The sequence below is a fragment of the Eubalaena glacialis genome, chromosome 6 (assembly GCF_028564815.1).
Source record: "Eubalaena glacialis isolate mEubGla1 chromosome 6, mEubGla1.1.hap2.+ XY, whole genome shotgun sequence".
Lineage (NCBI taxonomy): Eukaryota > Metazoa > Chordata > Mammalia > Artiodactyla > Balaenidae > Eubalaena > Eubalaena glacialis.
In genome coordinates this window covers 11,675,752-11,700,585 of record NC_083721.1, presented here as the reverse complement: position 1 = coordinate 11,700,585, position 24,834 = coordinate 11,675,752, and the positions used below count along the sequence as shown (strand labels likewise).

Genomic DNA, 24,834 nt, shown 5'->3' with positions numbered 1-24,834 from the left:
ACATGCTAAGACTGGGTCCTGCTTTTCAAAACCTCTCACCATCCCCGTGATGAAAAACTATGGTGACTGGAACAGTCACAAAACTCAGAATGGTACACTAAGAGCTCACTCCATTGCATCAACCGTTTCAACATGAAGGCTACACACGTCTTCAGTCTTGCACTTAAAAAACTCCCCTTGTGAACTGGCAGTGCTTCTCAGCACCTCTGCCCCCTAAAAAAAAAAAAACAAAACAAAACTCCCCTTGTACCTATGAATGAAAAATTAGAGGCTGGGGTTGGAGAGAAGATGTATCAGTGGACAGAAAGATACTGGGGTCCACAACGCCTTATCTTGAAATCCTTGGGGCAAGGTACGTTTTGGAACTCAGGATTTTTCAGATTTAAAAATGGTAACACAGGGGGACTTCCCTGGTGGCGCAGTGGTTAAGAATCCACCTGCCAATGCAGGGAACACGGGTTTGAGCCCTGGTCCGGGAATATCCCACATGCCGCGGAGCAACTAAGCCCGTGCACCACAACTACTGAGCCTGAGCTCTAGAGCCCGCGAGCCACAACTACTGAGCCCACGTGCCACAATTACTGAAGCCCACGCACCTAGAGCCCGTGCTCTGCAACAAGAGAAGCCACAGCAATGAGAAGCCTGCGCACCGCAACGAAGAGTAGCCCCCGCACCCTGCAACTAGAGGAAGCCCATGCGCAGCAACGAAGACCCAACGCAGCCAAAAATAAATAAATAAATAAATTTATTAAAAAAAAGAAAAACAGTAACACAGGGCATAATATTACATAGCACCCCCAACTATGTTTGGACCAGCATCCCACAATCAAATACAACCACATTCCTCTAATAAAACATTTGAATACTTATTAAATGAAATAAAGACTATAATGAGCCCTGGATCATTAGGTCAGGTTTTGCTGCCAAACTGGTTATGAAAAACCTGACCTTCAGCACCTTTGTGGATTTTAGCATTGTGTATAAGGGGCTGTAGCCCTGTACAGATTTCTCACTTTTACCACTACAACCCTCAGTAAAAGGCCTCTGGTATAGAGCCTGGCTATCTGGGGTAAGGAAGGAAATCAGAACCTCTAGAGATAGCTGAGAGTCACCTGGTCTTGTCAGTGGCTTGGATTTCCTAACGAGGCTATCCCACTGCACTAAATGACCCCACTGAGAAGTTTTATTAAATAATTTATATCTTCACACAGAGTCTTATCTTCAAGCTAACTGAATTATTAAACTAAATTTTACTCCACGGGGAGTTAACAGACTAAGCCAAATATAAAGGACATATCTGAATCTTTCCTATGAAATAAAAGAGGAATAAATACTTACTTTGGGTAACATATGCACCAAAAAGAATCCACATAGAAGCAATAAGTGACCCAAACATCAACATGAAACCAACGAAGAGCCAAACTCGAGCACCTGTGTGAAAAATAGGCTTTATGATTTTGCTCATTTCTACAGCTCTATGCCTTAGGAATACATAACACTAGAACACTGTTCATCTAATATATGCTATGCCTATCAAAAACAGTCACGTATTTATATACACCTGCTAAAACAATTAACTGAATGAAGACTGAAAAAAAGAAACTAAAACTAAAAGGTGTTAAGCGATACTTGGAAAGGGAAAAAGGGTAAATTACCATTCTACTGGCTAGAGAAACTAACAGCTGAGTAAACTAAAGTAGGCAAGCTTCAGAAGTAATTATTTGACTAAACTGATTAATTAAACCCTAACTGAAAAATTACCGTGTTGTATATATTATCAAAGTAATTGCTCTATTAGAAGAAGCAAATGTATTTCAGATAGCCATTACCACACAGGAATGAGAGACTGCAAATGAATAAGGACCATATGACCTCTTTTCATCAACGTTAATATCATGGTACTACTCAACACGGTAATAACAGCAGCCATATATTCAATCTCTCTTATTCAGCCAAACTGTACCACATACCCTTGAAAAGTTCAAGGACAAAAGCATCTCTTCAAACCCCTACTGTATAGAATTTTAGAAGTTATACAACAGAATCTCAATAAAGTGATCATCTGGACACCTGAGTAGATTCAATACATTTTTAGGAAAGCAGGTTAGCATTTGTGCCAGACCGTGATCACAGGTATACTGACAGCCTGTCACCCTATGGAAGGGGAATATAGCTCCCCTGAAGTGAAAATAAAATCCAAGCCAATTTCCATAATAGAAAGCTAAATTTGCCTCAGTTTCAGATATTCTGTTACTAACTGAACAGAAATTCATATATTTTAGACACCAGATATGCAGGAAGCTCAAAGCTCAGCATGGTTAGAACAGCTGATATTTGAGAGAAATGGGTCCCTAGGTTATCTAAATTTTATTATAATACTAAGCAGATCTCCAGAAATATACAGCAATGTTTACTTCCTTGGAGGAAAACATCCTCCAAATTCAATCACAGCTTTTACTTAAAGTGAATGAAAGGAAGTATCAAAAATCCTTGTAATTATTTTCCTTCATGTCCTTTATATATGACCACACAAAAATTTTTTAACAAAACTGAACAAGAAAAAAACTTCCCTTGAAAAATGAGTACGCTTTTGTTTAGCAAAAAATAAAAAACTGTAATGTTTTCCCTTTTTTGCTTTGACTACCAGGAAGCTCAGAGTCAAGGTTAATAATTAAGAGTATCCATTTTGTCCTAGAGTCTAAGTATCAATACATGATCTTCTTTCTACCTAGTTCCTGTTCCTTCTTATTTAACAGTTCCATTTGTAGTATATTTATTATGTCAATAACACTTTCCTCCAAATTCCTCTGGGAATTAAATGGGAATAAATTACACATAAACCATTTAAGTAGTATGAAAGCTTAGTGTGGCAATAGCTGAGCATGCCTACAAGACAGTTTGCCCTGAATTTTTGAAGCACTAGACAGAACTTGCACTAAAGGTACCACGTATAAATGTAAACTGACGTAAACTGACTGTGAATTTTAACTGGGTAAGAAATAATCATGGAATAAAATGTTATAGTCACTACTGAGAGTAAAAAGTATGTGCTTTGGAACCAGACAGACCCAAGGTACATACAAGTTCTACCTTTAAGCTAAAAAGTTTTGGGTAAGTTACAATGAAATTTTCTACAGAAAATAGTTAATAGTAACATAATCCACAGCAATGCCTATGGAATATTTTTGAAAGAAAAATGATCAAATAAGTTAATGTGTGCTCTATGCACAACATCACTTGCTAATACATGCTTTTTTATTCTTTATTCTCACTCATTCCTGACATTACCTGCTGAAGCTGGGGCACAAGGCATGCATGTGTGCGTAAGCATGCGTGCACAGACACACACAATGCACTTTTAACTTAGGTTCATCTGTCATTTGTCACTATCCCCATCCTCTCCAATTCTTCAAGGATCACAATGGAAGTGAAATTATAAAATCTGCATCAGCATTTAAAGCATCAAGTACAAAAGAAAGCTAATTTGTCCCCCTTAACTGGCTTATTTCACTTAGCATAATGTCCTCCAGGTTCACCTCTGTTGTCACATATGGCAGGATTTCCTTCTTTTTTAAGGCCCATTCCCCTTATGTGAAGTATCTAAGAGAGTCAAATTCATAGAAACAGAGAGTACAATAGTGGTTGCCAGGGGCTAGGAGAGGGGGAAGTGGGAGTTGCTGTTCAACGGGTATAAAGTTTCAGCTACACAAGATGAATGAGCTCTAGAGAGCTGCTGTACGACACTGTGCCTATAGTTAGCAATATGGTATTGTGCATTTAAAATTGTGTTGAGAGTAGATCTCATGTTTAGTGTTCTTACAAAAAAACAGAAATTTTTTTAAAGCTAAGCTCGTCAGCTCCTTGATTTGGTTTAATGTCTTATGATACTTCATGATTCCATTTATATGAGATTCTAGAAAAGGCAAAACTACAGTGATAGAAAGCAGATCAGTGGTGGCCAGGATGTGGGGGAAAGGGGATTAACTACAAAGAGATATGAGGGAACTTTCTGGAGTAATGGAAATATTCTATATCATGATTGTAGTGGTAGTTACACAACTGTATACATTTGTCAAAACTCATCGACCTGTACACTTTAAATTGAATTTTATTTTATATTTTATATAAGTTATCCTCAAATACACTGACAAATATATATATATATGATACTGTAGACAAAGAGACTAAATGATTCTCGACTGGATACAAACATAGCATGGTGGCCAAGAGCATGGGCTCTTGAACCAGATTGTCAGTGTTCAAATCCTGGTCCCACCACTTATTTGCTTTATGACTTTGGGCAAGTTACTTAAGTTGTCTGTGCCTTAGTTCCTTAATCTAAAACTGAGGACAAGAGTGGTTACCTTATAGGACTATTGTGACAATTAATTGAGTTAATATGTGTAGAGCATTCAGGACAGTCTTTGGTACACACTAAGTATTCTACAAGTACTTGCTATTATTCTTAATCATCCTTCAAAATTCCTCTCCCACCTACTCCAAATTCCTGACTATAACCACAAGTCACCCCTCCTAGTCCTTAAAGGTTGGAAATAGAACGTCTAGTCCTGAGCTTTTTATATACAGCATGGAAATTCCACTGAAAACAAACCCCTGGATTCTAACAGAATGTGTTATAATCTGAACAAAAGAAAAATACTGTTGGATGACAAATCAAAAAAAATTCAAACTCAAAAAAAAATTTATATGTAGACAAACAGCATGTTTCTTCTAAATACTTCTGTTGTAGCCTATGGGTGGTTACTCAGGTGATCAGAACTGAATGTGAAAAACACTGTAGTCCTAGGTTTGATCTCTTAATGTGTCCATACTTTGCTGTTCAGTAATCACGGTCAGCCATCTTGTAAGTAATATTATTGGTCAACATTTGGGATAAGAATAAATCCATCACTAACACAGGAACAGTCAAGATCCATTGATTTTGCATGGTAACATTTTATCTATATACTATGGGCAATATAACATGACAAAAACCAGTAACCTCTGGCAGTAACTTTAACTTTCTTAAAGTTTTAAATAACACAGAAACTTTTTTTAAAAGTAAATTTTTAAAAACCCTACATAATCATTAATCATCCCTAAATAAAGACTCACCAGAGGCTTTGTTTTTTCTGCTGATAAATCCCTCTTTTACCTGCATACATTAACAACTCAAAGTGCCTTTACCTGTTCTTCCTAAACAGCCGCTTTCATAGCTGTCACCTCTCACCTGAGCATTGGACACGGCATTTATCCTAGAACAATACAAAATCATCTAATAAGCTTTCATGCTGCTAAAATATTCATAGATATTTACATATCATTTAGAAGGGAAGCATTTCCTATCTAAAGCCAGTATCTGAATAACTGAACATATCTTTTAACTTAAATATCCTAGTGGATAGAAATACTATGCTAGTCTTATTTTCCTAAACTACACCCAGAAAACATACTTAATTTTTCTTTTTAATATCAATGTTTTCTATATATTGGTAATAAATATGTTGAAAACAAAATTAAGAAAACATTTCCATTTATAATAACATCAAACAAAAACATACTTAATTTTAAGGGATTACTATCACTTGCCTCCAAACATTATGAAAGAGGCCAATTTTCTGTATTCTTTTTCTTTTTTATTTTATATTTATACATGAATGACCCACCATGAGTTACCCCATTTTAATGTTCTCATTATAACCAAGAGTTCAAAAGTTTCTCTTTGTGTTAAAAGTCAAGTGATTTTCTCTCATCCATTTCTCAAATTCAGAGAACATCTGGTATAATAAATAGGCCCACTTTATTCAGCTTCTCTTTCCATTCTTGTTAGAGCGGGTATATTTGTAGCAGGAATTGTCTTTTCTTAGCATCCTGAATGAATGTAAGTAGTTCCATCTTCTACAATTCACCTTTTTAAAGCTCCTGACAGTATAAGAAAATTACGTAATCTTAATGTTTAACATATTTTTTAAAATTATTAAAAGACATCCATGAAAAGCTTCCAAACTCTTTTATGAAGTGAGATAATGGCTAAACCTAAAAATGATTTAATAAAAAAGGAAAGCCATAGATCAATCTCATTTAAGGCCAGTCCTGCCCTCCCTCCAATACTGGCAAATACAGTTAAGTAACACACTTAAAAAAAATAATACTCCATGGTAAAAGTTGAATGTATTAGATACTCAGTGCTCTGTGGTGGCCTAAATGAGAAGGAAATCTGAAAAAGAGAGGATATGTATACGTATAGCTGATTCACTTTGCTGTGCAATATAAACTAACACAATATTGTAAAGCAACTATACTCCAATAAAAAAAAAAAATTTTAAAAAGGATTAAAAAAAAAAGTTGAATGTATTAGAGTATTCAAGGATGACTTCCTACTAAAAAATCTAGAAATGTAGCATACTTCATTAAACCTAAGATGCCAATGATTTTTAAGATGCACCATTATTTTTTTATACTTCCAAGAAAAAAAAAATTATGAATTATAAGATACCAAGAAGCACAAGATATTAATATAAGAAGCACACTGATATTCAAAGATATTAAAATACAAAAAATAATCTTAAGATCTATAAAACATAGTAATTTGTCAGTTTAACAAATATAAGGACAAAAATCACATGATAATCTTTATAAAGTATAATAAAATTATCTGACTAAATTCAACACTTTTTTTTTTTTAATTCTTATTGGAGTATAGTTGATTTACAATGTTGTGTTAGTTTCAGGTGTACAGCAAAATGAATCTGTTATACATATACATATATCCACTCTTTTTTTTTTAGATTCTTTTCCCATATAGGCCATTACAGAGTATTGAGTAGAGTTCCCTATGCTGTACAGCAGGTTCTTATTAGTTATCTATTTTATATATAGTAGTGTGTATATGTCAGTCTCAATCTCCCAATTAATCTCTCCCCCCCAAATTCAACACTTAGTCTTGATTTTAAAAATCTGAATAAAATGGCAATATAGATATACACACATATATTTATCATGTTAAAGAAGAATCAATCAATGAAATTAAAAAGTTATTCCAGATAGCATTAAACTTTGAGGAAAAAATGTTTTTAGAAAAATAATCTTGAATTGAGAATTACCTTCATACTTACATGAAGAAAGCCAATGTGGAAAACACACCACATGTGTGAAAAGCATGGTTCAGCTGTTCTGGCTTAGGATACACCACGGCTGCATCAATCATTATCCACCAACCTGTAAAAAACTTAAGAACCCATGTCATTAAAATAACACTAATACTTTGGCTTAGCATGATACCTGTTCCTTAACATTCCATGTTTTCTATGGACCATATAATTGAAACATAAAATATGTCTACTTTGAGTTTTAGATGTTGAAATATAAAAAACAAGAATCCCTTGTTTACTTATTCTTTATAGCATATGAGGTGAATCTAACTAATCAAATCCGTGTAAGATTCAAGTTCTGCTCTTAACGCAAGATGAAAAGTTTATTACCTAGGAATGAATTATCTGCTTCTTTTATCCCCCATAAAATTATATACAACCAAAGCTCTCTTAACTAACCTCCAACTAACCAGCTCCCTGATTACCTGATGTGTTTCACTCTCTCGTTCATATTAAAAAGAATGTGGAACATTCTTTTTTAATATGCCCAAGCACTTTTGCTTCCACAAATGAGCTGCCATGTCTCCAAAAAATATCTATGCTTGCTATAATTTTAATTAATTATGTAATTTGATTAAAAACGGACTAAACATGAGTTTGCAAAATGTAATGTTTCTATGTAAACTAAGCTGAATAGAACTAAAGTAGACAAGTTACTAAGGAATTTCATAGACAAATTAAGTGCAGGCGAGGTGACCACAGAGAGCAAGAAAAACTTGGAAACACCTACAAGAATTCTGCATGCATATTGCTTCACAATTATAAGATGTTATGGAAAAACCTGAACGAACTTTTTGGCCACCCCAATATCTTTAGTTCCTGCTCCACTTTATTTATTTCTTTATTTTTCTATTGAACTTCACGTATAGAACTATATACTGGAAAAGATTAATTTAAATTAAGTGGAACATATACTGAAATTTGCTTCAAAAAATGCAGTGGGGGCAGGGAGTGCTTGATGGAATGCTAAAGCAAGATTGGTCATGATCTGACTTTTTTTTGAAGCTCAATGATAAGTACAGGGGGTGAGAGAGGACTCTATACCATTCTCTCTATTTTTGTGTATACTACTGACATTTTCAATAATAAAAAGTTTTTAAAAAATATTGGAAAGAAAATTAAGCAGTAGTTTCCTCCACAAATTTCTTCCTCTCGCTTCCTGCCTGTGCTGCAGCTGGGGTATGAAGATGGCAACCCTTCCCTAAAGTGCTGCAGGGCTTCAGTTCTAATGCAGCCTAAGGTGGTTACTACTGTCTGCACATCCTGAATGTCAATGAGTCACAACAATATTATTAGTTACATCAAATTCTGAGCCTTTGAGGATCCTAAAGGAATACATACATATTACATACATACATACATATTACATAATTTACTTAAAAAACTACTGCCTTCAAAAACTGTATTATCATGGGTATTCACAGTTCAAAGGAATCAAGATTAATTTTCAGGGCAAAAAGTGAGGTATAAATGTCACCAACCAGGCTTTTTCACTTACCAATATACCTGCTACTACAGAAGCCACTGCATTTCTTCTCTCACTCCAGTCGATACATTCACATTCTGGCCAACGGAAATTATCTAGGAAGCCTGCCATTTTCACCACTTAAGCATGGACTTTTCATTAAATACTATATTCTACAAATAAAAAGACAAAAAAATAATCGATCTAAGGAAATGTTGTTTTTTGTTTTTAATTTATTTATTTATTTATTTTTGGCTGTGTTGGGTCTTCGTTTCTGTGTGAGGGCTTTCTCCAGTTGCGGCGAGCGGGGGCCACTCTTCATCGCGGTGCGCGGGCCACTCACTGTTGCGGCCTCTCGTGCGGAGCACGGCTCCAGACGCGCAGGCTCAGTAGTTGTGGCGCCGGCTTAGTTGCTCTGCGGCATGTGGGATCTTGCGGGACCAGGGCTCGAACCCGTGTCCCCTGCATCGGCAGGCAGACTCTCAACCACTGCGCCACCAGGGAAGCCCAGGAAATGTTTTTAACTGAAATATCTTACTCCTTTCTTAAAGCTTTAAACACAAATTTAACTTTAGGTCTAAATCTACTATAGTTAAGAAGAAAAATTCAATACTACAATTAATATCTATTGAGATGTACATAAGACTGTCCTAGGACACAGAAGGAGCTTACTATTTGTTAAATGAGCATGGTGGTTTTAAAACATGTCTGCCATAGAGAATGGACTTGAGGACATGGGGTGGGGCGGGGGGGAGCTGGGGTGAAGTGAGAGTAGCATCAACATGTATACACTACCAAATGTAAAATAGATAGCTAGTGGGAAGCAGCAGCATAGCACAAGGAGATCAGCTCGGTGCTTTGCGACGAGCTAGAGGGGTGGGATGGGGGGGAGGGAGGCTCAAGAGGGAGGGGATATAGGAATATATGTATGCATATGGCTGATTCACTTTGTTGTACAACAGAAACTAACACAGCATTGTAAAGCAATTATACTCCAATAAAGACGTATTAAAAAAATAAAAATAAAAAGTGTCTGCAAAGTCTTTGACACTTCTCCCATTGAGAGGTGGATCTATGTCCCTACCTTTTAATTTAGATCAACAATAAAGTCTGGTTCACCGATAAAGTAGAGAAAGTGATGCTATGTAACTCTGCCATACAACTTCTCAGACTAGATCATAAAAGACAATGCAGCTTGCAGGCGGATCTCTGGAACACTAACACTAGAGCCCTGAGTTGCTTTGTAAAAAATCCAAGACCACAGTGCTGTGAGGAGACCACGTAGAGGTGTTCTGGCCCACGGTTCCAGGTGGTGGCCCAGCCAACAGCTAGCCCTCAACTGCCAGACGTGACTGCTGCTCCAGTTATTAGCATTACCCCCACACTTTAAGCCTTCCCTGACGAGGCCCCAGGTAGACGGAGCGGACACATGTCATCCTGGCTATGCCCTTTCCAAATTCCTGACCCACAGGAACCATAAGCATAATAAAATGGCTGTTTTAAACTACTAAGTTTTAGAGTTATCTGTATGCAGCAATAGATAACTGGAAGGAGAAAAATCACATGCATAAAAAACTATATAAGGGTACAGCATGCTGTGCGAATTTTCAAAACAAAGAGAGTATGTTCAGGTGTGATGATTCAGGAACACCTTAAGTTCCAGAAAGAAAAGGGGAAAAAAAACTATTTGAAAGCACTGAAGAGTGCTGAAAAGCAGGCAGAAACTGGAGGGCATTTACCCCTTGAAAGAAAACACAATGAGCAAGATCCACTTTAATACAGCTTTTCCCCCTGAAGAATCCCCTAACCTCCCACTCCCAGCCAAGTGAGACCCTGTGGTGCAGAATAGCTAAAACTTGAGCAAAAAGTCAGTCTTTCTGGCTTGAGGTATCAGAGGATGAAGTTCAGGATGACAAGAGCAGCTGGAAATTGAAGGGGAAATCTTGGAAAGGGGTAAGTCACAAGAGGGAGCCCCAAACACTAATATAAACTCTCTTAAATACCTGACTAACCCCTGAACAGCACATGCATGAAGGAGATTCCAAGGACCTCAGCAGAAAAAAATATCTGGAAGGCTAAAAGAACTAAACAGATTTCAGCTGCTGTCCCCTGCAAGGCATTTTGGAATTTGAGTTCCACCAGGTCAGAGATTAGTAAACACCTTGGGATTTCCACACACTCCAACAAAGTATAAAACCAAATCTCCACAATTTCAGGGTGATCAGTCAGTATTTTAATTGCCTGTTAGAACGAAAAGTAACACTCTTCAGATGAAGATAACTGATCCAGAGTGTCTATAATGTATCATCCACAATGTCCAATATACAGTTGACCCCTGAACAACACAGGTTTGAACTATGCAGATGCACTTATATGTGGATTTTTTTCACTAAATACATACTACAGTACTACACAATCCATGGTTGGTTGAACCCACAGATGCAGAACTGCAGATACGGAGGACCAATGTATAGTTAAATTTGAATTTCTGACTGCACAGAAGGTCAGCACCCCTAACCCCTGTTTTGTTCAAGTGTCAACTGTATGGTTAAAAAAAAAAATTACTAGACTTTTAGAGAAGCAGAAAAAATGTGATTTATCTTCAAGGAGGAAAAAAAAGCAGTCAATAGAAACAGACCCCCCCATAACTCAGATATTGAAAATTACCAGACAATGACTTTAAAGCAGCCAGTATAAACACATTCCAAGACAAAGGAACATGGTCAAAATAACTGAGTTAATGGAGAATCTCAGTAGAGAAACTTTTAAATGTAAATTTTAGGACTGAAAATTATAATATTTGAAATTTAAAATTAACTAGATGGGCTCAGTAGGAGATTAGAGACAGTAGAAGAAAAGTACAGTAAGCTTGAAGAAAGATCAAAAGAAATTATCCTATCTAGAGAACAGGCTTTTTTTCTTTTTAATTAGGGGGAAAAAATGAATAAAGCTTCAGGAAACTCAGGAACACTAATAACTGGTCTAACATATGTTTAATTGGGTCCCAGAAAAATAAAAGAAGAAGGAAGAAAAAATATTTAAAGAAATAATGGCTGATAATTTCCCAAATTTGGTGAAAAATAATAATTTGCAAATCCAGGAAGCTCAGCAAACTCCAAGGAGGATAAACACAAGGAAGACATCATAATAAAACTGCTGAAAACCAGAGATAAAAAGAAACAAAGCAACTTTAGGGGGAAAAAATAATCAACACATTACATACAGGGGTACTAGAACAATATGTATGATGGCTGACTTCTCATCAAAAACAATGCAGGCCAGAAGAAAATGGAAGGACATTTTTTGACGTGCTTTTAAGAAAAGCAATCATGAGAATTCCCTGGCGGTCCAGTGGTTAGGACTCCATGCTCTCACTGCCGAGGGCCCGGGTTCAATCCCTCGTCAAGGAACTAAACTCCCACAAGCCACTCAGCACGGCCCAAAATCAATCTCAAATGCTATATCCAGCAAAAATATTCTTCAAAAGTGAGGGTGATGGCAATTCTACCCCTATCTATCTACCCAAGAGAAATGAAAACATATGTCTACACAAAAACTTGTACACAAATGTTCATAGCAGCATTACTCATAATAACTAAGCAGTGCAGCAACCCAACATACGTCAATTAATGAATGAATAAATAAAATGTGGGATACCATACAATGGAATACAAATTCAGCAATAAAAAGGAAATACTGATACATGATACAACACAGATGAACCTCATAAACATTACGCTAAGTGAAAGACAACCACATATTGTATATTCCATTTATTTAAAATGTCCAGATGAGGCAAATTGATACACAGAAAGTAAATTAGCTGTTGCCTAGTGATGGGCAGAGGAGAGCAGAGTGTAATAGGGAGTGAGTGCTCATAGGCATAAGGTTATAAAATTAGACTGTGGCGATTACTGCACATAAATATACTAAAAATCACTGAACTGTACACTTAAAACAGGTGACTGTTATCATATCTTTATTGTATCTCAAAAAAGCTTTTTTTAAATGAGGATAAAATAAAAATATTTTCAGGTAAACAAAAACTAAGATAATTCATCACCAAATCTGCACTAAACAATGCTAAAGGAAATTCTTCAGGTTAAAGGGAAATGACACCAGATTAATCTCAGATCTATAGGAAGGAATGAAGAATACGAGAAATAATCAATATGTGGGTAAATATAAAAGACTATTTTTTATTCCTTCTCTTTATTTAAGACAACTATTTAAAGCAAAAATTATAACATTGTATAGGATATCCACAAAGATAAACTTTCTAAATAGCATGTCAGTTACATTTTCAAATAATATGCTTAAATATGGATTTAGGCGAAATACCTCTAAATTTAAAGTAATGGGTCCAATTGTTAATCTGAAAAGAAGTACAATAAATATACTACATAAGGTCCAAACACTGGAAACACAGACTGGGAGACAATATTTGCAAAACAAGTATCTGACAAAGGATTTGTACCTACAATATAGAAAGAACTCTTAAAGATTAATAATAAAAAAAACAAAATATAGGCAATAAAAAGTGTGCACGAGAGTTGAACAGACTTGAAATGGGCAAAGGACTTAAAAAGACAATGACCAAAAAGCATCTAAATAGGTATTCAACATCATTAGTCATCAGGGAAATGCAAATTAAAGAAATATCATCACATCCACTAGAATGGCTAAGATTAAAAAGACTGACTGTTGGAAGCAGAACAACTGGAAATCTCATACATTTCCGGTTGCGGTTTCTTACAAAGTTAAAAATAATCCTCCCTATAACCCAGCAATTCCATCCCTAAGTATTTACCAAGGGAAGTAAAAATATATGTCCACACACAAAAAGACTTTTACAAGAAAGTTTATAGCAGGTTTATTCATATTAGTCCCAAACTGAAGCAACCTAAATATTCATCAACAGAAGAATGGATAAACAAATTATGATGGATTCATACAATGGAATACTATTCAGCAACAAAAAAGGATGAACGATATATATAACCACACAGAAAAAAAATTTCAAAAACCTGATTTATGTGAAAGAAGGCAAACACAAAGGAGTATACACTCTATGATGCCATTTAAAATGAAGCTTAGGAAGAGGCAAAACTAATCAATAGTCCCAGAGATCAGAACAGTGGTTGCCAACAGGGGCTGAGGATTGACTACAAGGGAACTTTTCTGGAGTGATAATAATGTTCTATATCTTGGTTGGGATAGTGATTATGCAGGTACATTTATTTATCAAAAGTTACTGAAGTGTACACTTAAGATCTGTGTATTTTACAGTATGTAAATTTTACCCACAAAAAAGATTTAAAAATTTTATCATTTAGATATGCTTTAGCTGCACTAAAGCCTTACTATGTACGCATTATGGGCACATTTTATCAAGATAGTCTGCAGACACAGAGATGAACTGTTATCAAAAATTAAATATTAACTGGTTAAAAACAAGTTTAGGGAAGGTCGCCATGAATTTAAGACAATGTCTGAAGGTTAAAACAAAAGTCATGGGACCTCCCTGGTGGCACAGTGCTTAAGAATCCACCTGCCAATGCAGGGGACACGGGTTCGAGCCCTGGTCTGGGAAGATCCCACATGCCGCGGAACAACTAAGCCCGTGCACTACAACTACTAAGCCTACGTTCTAGAGCCCACGAGCCACAACTACTGAAGCTTGCGCGCCTAGAGCCCGTGCACCGAAACAAAGAGAAGCCACCGCAGTGAGAAGCCCACGCACTGCAACGAAGAGTAGCCCCCCGCTCGCCACAACTAGAGAAAGCCCGTGAACAGCAACGAAGACCCAACACAGCCAAAGATAAATAAATAAATTTATTTTTTTAAAAAGTGACATTAAAAAAAAGTCATGTTTCCTATTATAAAATTCATTTTGCATATATTAACCTATTTATAAATAGTTCTATAAGCAGAAAACATGGAGTCGTCCCTCAGTATGTACAGGGGATTGGTTCCAGGACCCCCCTCGGATACCAAAATCTGTGGATGCTTAAGCCCCTTATATAAAATGGCATACTATTTGCATATAACCTCCTTTATATACTTTAATATCATCTCCAGATTACTTATAATACTTAATACAATGTAAATACTATGTAAATAGTTATAAATACAATGTAAATGCCATGTAAATAGCTGCCAGCACTCAGCAAATTCAAGTTTTGCTTTTTGGAACATTCTGGAATTTTTTTTTTCCTGAGTATTTTTGATCCCTTGTTGGTTGAATCCGTGGATGTGTAACCCAAGGATACACAGGGCTATTTCCACACACTAATTTCTGAAATGTCATGGTCTTCTCCCTCCTGGAGCTTAAATTGGAGGGTCAGGGGTTTGGGTGGGGCAGAGAAACATCAAAATAATACAACCAGTTACTATGAAGGAAATGCACATGATCCTGATACAAAATAAGGGAGACCTATTTTAGAATGTTCAGGGAATGCCTCTCTAAAGAGGCAACACTTGCTAACATTTTAAAACCCACTGAAATTTAAAAGCTGAGTAAAGTTAATTAGATTAAGGAGAAGCAAAAGAGGCAGAGCAGAGAGAGGGAAAATTACATACAAAAGCCACTAAGTCCCTTTGATACTAGCAAGGAAGAATTAGCTGGTACCAAAGAGAATCAGAATATAGTAAGTTAGGGGAGGAAGTGGCTTGGAATAAATATGGAGAGAGACAGGTAAGTACCAGATCACCTCGCAAATTAATGTGGACTTCATGATGGATTTGGGGTTTCACCAAGTGCAACGGGAAACCAAGTGAAGAACGTTAGGATAAAAGGAGCAAAGGCACCAAGATGGTCACTATGGTAAACATTTAGGAGAGGAAAGTGAGGGCTAGTATATTAAGAACTAACACTCTGAACTGAGAAGACTGACTTTCATATGGGTTTTCTTACAGATATTTACCAAAAAATAAGCATATTTTATCATGACAATCTCGATTTAATAACAGCAATGGACAATACTAACACTGATCCCCTGGCTTAAAGTGGAGATAAGTATACAATATTTAACTTAAGATAATAGGCCTTTGGAGACTTAATGAAGGCAAAGACTACTTAGACGAAATCTAAATGTTCAGTAATAGAATAAATGTTTAAGTAAAATAGTTTACTTAATGCAGACATTTAAAAATCTATTTTTGAGGGACTTCCCTGGTGGTCCAGTGGTTAAGACTCCGTGCTTCCAATGCAGGGGGTGCAGGTTCGATCCCTGGTCGAGGAACTAAGATCCCACATGCCACACGAAGTGGCCACAAAAAAATTTTTTTTAAAAATCTATTTTTGAAAAACATTTAACGGCATAAGTAAATGGTAATGACTAATACCAAGTGAAAAAACCAGGTTATTAAAACTGTATCTAGGGCTTCCCTGGTGGCGTAGTGGTTAAGAACCTGCCTGCCAATGCAGGGGACATGGGTTCGAGCCCTGGTCCGGGAAGATCCCACATGCTGCAGAGCAACTAAGCCCGTGCGCCACAACTACTGAGCCTGCACTCTAGAGCCCGCGAGCTCCAACTGCTGAGCCTGTGTGCCACAACTACTGAAGCCCGCGCGCCTACAGCCCGTGCTCCGCAACAAGAGAATCCACCGCAATGAGAAGTCTGTGCACCACAACGAAGAGTAGCCCCTGCTCTCCACAACCAGAGAAAGCCCGCGCGCAGCAACGAGGACCCAACACAGACAAAAACAAATAAATAAAATAAATAAATTTTTTAAAAAATGTATCTATAGCATTATTTCCTTTTTAGAAAAAAGAATTAATAGTATATATATATATATATATATATATATATAAAAACACATACATGCATAAAAATACTGGAAGGACGAACACCAGTACTTTCATAGTATTATTTTATATATGGGTCACAGGATGGTGTGTTTGTTTTGCTTTCTATTTTCAAAGTTTGCTGCACTGAGCATGAATTACATTTTTTTAATGTAAAGTGATTTTAAAAGTTATTGTAATTAACACAATGAATTGTTGATTCTTGCCTGTTGAGAAACCTCTTATATAATGTACTATGTCTGTAACTATTTTTAATAAACTTAAACTTTTTTGAGGTCAAGGAAATTACTGGTATGTTCTCCCGCAAAACTGACCCAGGTACCAATTTTTAAAAAAACAAGATTACTGAACTGAACTAATGGACCCACAAGTCTTATAATACATTAGATAGCAATTATTCCTATTACTAGAGAGGTAACTCTTTATAAAAGGAAATGAGTCCTTTTTAGAGAGCATTTTAAGTGATTCAACTGTGAAAATTTCAAACACTCAGTTTAGGAAACCAAAGGATACCTGCAAAAAGCAAGAGGAGAAAACAACTACACACTTTAACATATAAACATGGTCTGAGTGATTTCCATATGCATGAAAGTCCAAATAACATACCTAATTCAAAATTTTTTCCTTTGACCAAACTTTCATGTTACCATCTGTTTGTTCATCCAGCTCTTCACTAGTTGTTAAATGCTACAAATGTTAGCCGCTGTGTATACAAAAGTGATTAAGACAATCAATGTAGAGAACAGTCTAGTTAGGGACATTGTCAGAAGAATAACTAATTGCATTATAAAATGTGCTATACTATACATACACAAAAGGGCTATAATAGAAATATGAAAAGAGTGTTATAGGACACTACTTCCCGGGAAGAGTTGAGTTGAGGAAAGTTTGATAAAGGAAGAATAAACTTGGCTGGGTTTTGAAGCAAGAAGAGGAGTTTGACAGATGAAAAAGAAGGAATAAAATATGAGAAATTATGTAGGCCCACAAGACAACAGGGTAGAGATTAAGGTATTTCAAAGAGTGATGTGATTAACATGTTTGGGACAAGATCATCAAGGATTTTTCAGCCTACACAAATCTGACCTCTATTCTCTAAGCCAAGGAATTAGCAAACTTCTGGAAAGAACCAGATAGTGTACATTTTTAGTTTTGCAGGCCAAACAATCTCTGTCACGACCACTCAACTCTGCTGTTATAGCATAAAAGCAGTCATAAACAATATGTGACCAAATGAGCATGGCTGTATTCCAATAAAACTTAAATTTACAAAACAGGCAGCAGATCACCAGACTTGGCCCACAGCTCATAGTCTGCAGGCCCCTGCTCTAAGCACTAGGAAACTACCAGAGGCTTGTAAGCAGGGAAGTGACAAAATCAGCTCTGCGATTTAGAAAGACAATTCTGGTGGCAGCAGTATGGAGGAGGGACTGAAGGAAAATGTTAAAGACACCTTCTAGACAGGAAGAGAAAAAGGATGTAAACTGAGGCCATACTCATACAGGCTAAGGAAAAGGTTTTTATTTGAGAAATATTGATGTGGTATTATCAACAAGCAAGGAAGAGCTAAGAATGACTGTTTGGGTACCCAACGGCTGGAAAGACACCATTAACCAAAATAGGGAAGGGAGAAAGGGAGAGGAGAGTTTGAGCATAATGTGTTTGATATGACTGAAGGACACGCAGGTGGAAATGTATGTAAGACAGATGTACAGAAACCACTGAAAGAGTGGTTTAAAGCAGAAACACAGATTACAGGCTGATAGTAATTAAGTGGTAACTGAAGTCACAGGGGCAGCTAGGGTATCTCAAGGAGAAAATATGGAAGAGGGCTGAGGACTGATTCAGTGTTCATCTCTGACTCACTCTCTTCCTTCCTTGCATTACTGTCTGCCAGGCATTACAGCAGACTTACATATACAACGGCATTTAATCAGCACAAAACTCTTCTAGATCATCAATGAAATATTTACAGAACATGTCCTACAAGCAAGGCACTGTGGGGAAAATAAAGATGAATAAAACTTGGCCCTCATCATCATGAGATTTACAAACTGGCAGAGAAATCAATTAACACCTTTTAAAATTAAATTACAATTTGTATCATTAAAAAATCTGGGGGAATTCCCTGGCGGGCCAGTGGTTAGGACTCCCAAGCTTCCACTGCAGGGGGCACGGGTTCGATCCCTGATCGGGGAACTAAGATCCTGCATACCACATGCTGCAGCCAATAAATAAATAAATAAGTTACCAAAAAAATCAGGAAATTAAATTTAAATATCGTGCAAGATATTAGGTCTACATAGCCAGAGAAAAACTGCTGACTCAAATTAAACAAAAATAAAATCTACATTTTCCCTACTACTACTACTACTATTACTATTACTACTGGCTCTTAGTTACGGGGTGCTTACAGGTTACAGGCAACTCTACTCCATCCTCAAAAAAACTCTTTTCATAGACTATTCCATTGAATCCTCACAAATACTCTAAGGCAGTTACTATTATTATCTCGTATTACTAAAAAGGTTTACAGAGTAACTGGCCCAAGGTCACACAGCTAGCAAGAAGGAAAGCCAGGATTCCACTGAAGTTCACATCTGATTCCAAACCTGTGCTCATGACCATTACATTGTACTGCTGCCAGACAGTTTCACAGCATTTCTCTCATTTCCATTTCGTGAGGAGAAAGTTACTATTCTACTGCCTGTGGTGAAGAAAGCAAGAAGAACGAGATGGAAGAGAAAGAGCCCCAATTTAGAGGAATACTGTGATCACCTGGAAATAGAAGAAAGCAGTCCAATGAGGTCTACAATGACAGTGGTGATTACTGGTGATCACATCTTGACAAAGCAGTCTGGAGAATACAGTTTTTCTTCTTAGGTTGCTATAAGCCTGGTGTCTAGGCAGTCACAGTGTGAATATTTTATAGGCCTTAATATCCAACAGTATGATTATTCAGAGAGCTAAGCATTTTTGGAAACACATTTTACATACTTAATCTCAGGATGCTTATTTGCCTTCTGACTTGTACATCAACTATAACAAGAATAAAATTTAGTAAGTACCACCAATTTTCATAAGAGATTTAAATCTAAAAACCAAAGTAAAAGACAGGGAGCACAGGGTTTTTTTTTTTCTTTAATATTTATTTATTTATTTTGGCTGCGTTGCGTCTCCGTTGCTGCACGCGGGCTTTCTCTAGTTGTGGCGAGCGGGGGCTACTCTTCCTTGCGATGCGCGGGTTTCTCATTGCGGTGGCTTCTCTTGTTGCGAGTGCGGGCTCTAGGCGTGTGGGCTTCAGTAGTTGTGGCACAAGGGCTCAGTAGTTGTGGCTCACGGGCTCTAGAGCGCAGGCTTAGTAGTTGTGGTGCAGGTTGTTGAAATAATACAAGTGAAGGATGACGTGGGGACCTCCCTGGCAGTCTAGTGGTTAAGACTCCGTGCTTCCACTTCAGGGGGCACAGGTTCGACCCCTGGAAGGGGAACTAAGATCCCACACCCCTCATGCCTCATGGCATGGCCACCAAAAATATAAATAAATAAAATAAAATTTAAAAAGATATGACTGCCATGACCTCCTGACTCCACGGCCAGATCTAATCCCCCTAGTACTTCATTATTAATCTTGTTATTTGATTAATACATACCTTCCCCTGAAGAGAGTAAAATCCACGAAGGACATTCCATGTCCATTTTTGCTCACTGTAGTTCTCCCAGAGCCTAGCACAGTGGCCTGGCATATAGTAGGCACTCAAATACTTGCTGAATGACTGACTCTAACTATTTTGTCTTTCAAATTTTGAAATGCAATACCTGTCTCATTATCCTGTCACACACAAAAAAATGAGTCTACTTCTTTATACCTAGGTTTATTTAAACTGATAATTTGTAGACGCTGGTAAAAAGAAGCATCATTTCAATGAGGGAAATAAATCTTGCCAGGACAATATATTAAAATATATTATTTCTTTTTTTTGGCCACACCACATGGCATGCGGAACTTCCCCAACCAGGGATCGAACCCATGCCCCCTGCAGTGGAAGCGCAGAGTCTTAACCACTGGGCCATCACGGAAGTCCCTAAAACATATTATTTCTTAAAACCATTCTCCCTGCTTCCTCAAGTCCAGATTCTGCCAGAATTTTCTAAAACTCAGACCGGATCATGCCTTTCATCAAAAACTTCCAACAGCCTGAGATAAAGTCCAAAAGATACAGGGTACTTACAGTCTCTCCCTATTATAGCTTTCTTATCTCCTACTATCTTGATGCACTCTTTACTCCAGCCACAAGGAAATAAAAGGGAGAAGGTAGCCAGTACTTATTGAATACCTACTGTTAGGAAAACTGCTATATATTTCTAATATATTTATTTATATATTTCTATATCTATTTCTATATATCTATCTATCTCCTTGGAATGCCCCTTTCATCTCTTTGTCTACAGACAAACTCCCAATTCAACCTTCAGGACACACATCAGCCAAGTTTGGAAATAATTGAACCAGATTACATCAAGGATCCCTTCCATTGCTAAGATTCTGAGAACCATGATCCTTCTAGTAATGAAGCAGTCTCCAAGAGCGATATGAACTAGAAAGTTCAAAAGATTTCATCATTAATTTCATCTATGTCAAAACATACAATTAACAAACCAAGTGAAATGTGTAAACCTTTATTGATCCTGGTTTCCAAAAACAAAATTTTTTAAGGCAGTCTGGGCCAACTGGGGAAATCTGAATACAGGTCAGACAGAGAATATTACAGAATTATTTTCCCAGATGTGATAATGATAGAATTGTGGCTACGTAAAGAGAATGATCTTGTTAGGAGATGCATTCTTACATATTTAGGGGTGAGGTGTCAATGTCAGCAACATATGACTAAATGGTTAAGCAAAGAAAAAAATAAAGCAAATATGGCAAAATGTGCAAATGCTGAATGTACTGTTCAATTTTTCTGTATGTTTAAAATTTTTTTATAATAAAAAGTTGAAAAAATAGAAAGCCATACTATCATGAATTGCCACCTAAAAAAGATGACTGCTACACAGTCCCAGAGCTGATCCAGCCACGGCAAAACTTCACTCACTCTCTGAGGCCATCTTTACCTAGGTTTCCCAACAGAAGCCCTGCTTAGGCATCTTTGCATCCTCTGGGATTGCTCAGAAAATGCCCTACTCCCCAGTTCAGAGACACTGGCTCCAGGGTCACAGCTTTGAACCACACAGGTGAAAGGGAACCCACCTGGCAAGCAGTACTGCGATGGCAAAGGCCTAGAGTAAGAACATTTCTAAGGGGCTCAAAGGCAGTGGATACCTTTAAGTACCAATTATCCTCCTCCAGCATTAGCCACCATGCAGGCAGCTAACAGTACAGGCTTTGGAGTTAGCACTGGCCTGGGCCCTCTCCTACCTTCAGCCTCTTCCCAGCTGTGCCTACTTGGCCAGGTTCATTTATCCATTCCACTTTTAATGGAATAGTCGCTGTGTGACAGGCACTGTTCAACCTTTAAATGTCCTCGGGCTAAGGTCCTCTGAGGTGTAAACTGGGGATATGACAGCACATCCCTCAGTAAGTGAGAATTAATAAGAAAAGCAGTGTCTAGCACATGTGATCACTCAATGCTATCAACCACTACCTACCAAGAAGATGGTTCACATACATACGACTGCTTCTGTAGAGGGCACTCTGTTCCTGGCAGTACTGCCATTACTATTTGGAAGAGAAAAACGATTACTATCTCTGGGCGATGATGGCAGATGTACATAGCACCTCATGCTGCTCCCTCTTGAAACTTCACGAAAACTGCAATCAATAAAAGGAGTTTTTAGAAAGTCATAAACTCCTAATGATAGGGAGAACAGAAGATGAAACAAAAGCAATAAAATTTTGAAAGAGGGAAAGCAGATGGACATGGTAACTGACTTAGCACACCCAAGAAAGCCGAATTTCCAAGCCAGTAGCGGGGAAAGCTGAGAACCAACACAGTGACAACTTGGGGGGAAGCAGGAAGAAAAGTCAGATCCCAGAACCTGTCCCTTTTCTCGTCATGGTACTGGCAACTGCTTCTTCCATATCCTGGCAGAAATCTGAGGTTTCTTCCCCCCTGTGTCTTGTGTTCTGGACTGGGGGATACCAGGCATAACAGAAGATGGAGGTATCATACTGAAAACTGGACAGAAGGGACCTCTGTTCCTCTGTTCTGGTGCAGAGGACTAGCAGCCAGATCCTTTCCTTCCAGATAAGAATCTGGAAAGCTATGCAGAGAAAGAAAACTTAAAACAAAATCACTATAACCTCAGAGATAAGAGAACATATTGCATTTTAAAGGAAGAATAGGATACTATCATAAGAAACATTCAGAGACTAAAAAATAGCTTTGAAAAATAAAAACATAACCATGGAATTTTTTTTTTTAATCCAAATACAAAGGTTGAGAAATAAAAGTTAAGAAAATCTAGCAGTGTGAATTCCCCAGTGGTCCAGTGGTTAAGACTCCGCTCCTTTATTGCCGAGGGCATGGGTTTGATCCCTGGTCAGGGATCTAAGATCTCACAAGCCACGTGGTGCCCCCCAACCCCCAGCCCCCCAAAATCTAGCAGTAAGTAGATGGAAAACAGAAGAAAACAGGTAAGAAAATTAGAAGACCTTTAAAAGGTTCACATCTAAATAAGAGGTGTTTCAGGAGACACTATAGAGAATACAAGGGAGAAAAATAACAAAATAGTCAGGAAAATCTCTCCAGAATAGAAAGTACTGTATTTCCAGATTTAAAGGGCCCATCAGATACTCAACCTAATGGATGAAAATAGACCCACGCTAAGACAGGCCATTTAAAATTTCAAACCACTGGAGTCAAAGCAGAAATTAGTCTGCAGAAATTAAAAACAAAACAAAACAAAAACAAATAGCAGAAACTAACACAACATTGTAAAGCAATTATACTCTAATAAAAATTAATTTTTTAAAAACACAGGTCAAATACAAAGGATCAGGAATCATAATACTTTGGAATTCTCAGCAGCAACACGAGAAGCAAGATGACAATGGACCAATTACTAAAAAATTCTGAAAGAAAATTATTTCCAACTAAAATTCTATTACCAGCCAAAATATCAGTCAAGTATGAGGATAGAATCAAAACATATTCAGACAGGCAACGTCTCCAAGAAAACGTAACTCTTCTTGTCAAGAAGCTACTGGAGTTTGAGTGCCACCGGAGAGAGTAAATCAACGAAAGGGAATACAGGAAAGATCCCCACACAGGAGAGCTAAAGAGAATCCAGCTATGCCCCAGACGAGGAGGACAACCAGGCCAGACTGAAGCAGTGTAACCAGGTACTACGCCAGCTTTCTTTTTTTTTTAATTTTTTTTTTTTTAGTTTTTATTTATTTATGTCATGCAGGATCTTAGTTCCCCAACCAGGGATCAAACCCGTGGCCCCTGCAGTGGAAGTGCAGAGTCTTTTTTTTTTTTAATACATCTTTATTGGAGTATAATTGCTTCACAATACTGTGTTAGTTTCTGTTGTACAGCAAAGTGAATCAGCCATATGCATACATATATCCCCATATCCCCTCCCTCTTGAGCCTCCCTCCCACCCTCCCATCTCACCCCTCTAGGTCGTCACAAAGCACTGAGCTCATCTCTCTGTGCTACGCTGCTGCTTCCCACTAGCTATCTATTTTACATTTGGTAGTGTATATATGTCGATGCTTCTCTCCCGCCACCCCACCTCCGTGTCCTCAAGTCCATTCTCTATGTCTGTCTTTATTCCTGCCCTGCCACTAGGTTCATCAGTACCATTTTGTTTTGTTTTTTTTAAGATTCCATGTATATGTGTTAGCATACAGTATCTGTTTTTCTCTTTCTGACTTACTTCGCTCTGTATGACAGACTCTAGGTCCATCCACCTCACTACAAATAACTCAATTTCATTTCTTTTTATGGTTGAATAGTATTCCATTGTATATATGTGCCACATCTTCTTTATCTATTCATCTGTCGATGGACATTTAGGCTGGGAAGCGCAGAGTCTTAACACTGGACCACCAGGGAAGCCCCTATGCCAGCTTTTTAACCTGAGGACTGAATGCCCCATGAACCTGTCCCAGATTCCTATCTGTACTCAGCTGTGCTTGGCTTGATCTTGATCATATGCTGATGCAGTTCCTGCTTTCCTTCTGAACCCTGCAGCCTGCATCAGCAAAGGACATTCACTTCCCTCACAGAAGGTTCTACTTTGACCTACACTGGTAACTGCATGCAGGCCACGGTGAGCAGCCCACTCCCTCAGACTGTATTTCTGTCATCTTTCCAGTATTTGGTCCACACTAGAGCCCTCTGATACCCTGACTGTAGTGAACACCGTATCCCAAGACTCACTCATAACACTGCCCACTG

The 24,834-nt window shown here is 37.6% G+C and overlaps 1 protein-coding gene across 6 annotated transcripts in view; it reads right to left on the bottom strand.

Annotated features, from left to right (window-relative positions):
• Positions 1-24,834, bottom strand: part of TMEM50B (transmembrane protein 50B) — a 69,738-nt gene that overhangs the window by 40,839 nt on the left and 4,065 nt on the right. For 5 of the 6 annotated variants that reach the window (XM_061193978.1, XM_061193984.1, XM_061193982.1 and 2 more), the window contains exons 2-5: positions 8,650-8,789; positions 7,116-7,228; positions 5,188-5,255; positions 1,339-1,431 (exon numbers count right to left, since the gene is read on the bottom strand). In XM_061193978.1, coding sequence (XP_061049961.1) covers positions 1,339-1,431; positions 5,188-5,255; positions 7,116-7,228; positions 8,650-8,748 — 373 coding nt within the window. In that variant the 5' untranslated portion in view covers positions 8,749-8,789. Of the gene's footprint in view, positions 1-1,338; positions 1,432-5,187; positions 5,256-7,115; positions 7,229-8,649; positions 8,790-22,072; positions 22,143-24,834 lie in introns of all 6 variants that reach the window. The other variant, XM_061193980.1, reaches the window with a different exon arrangement.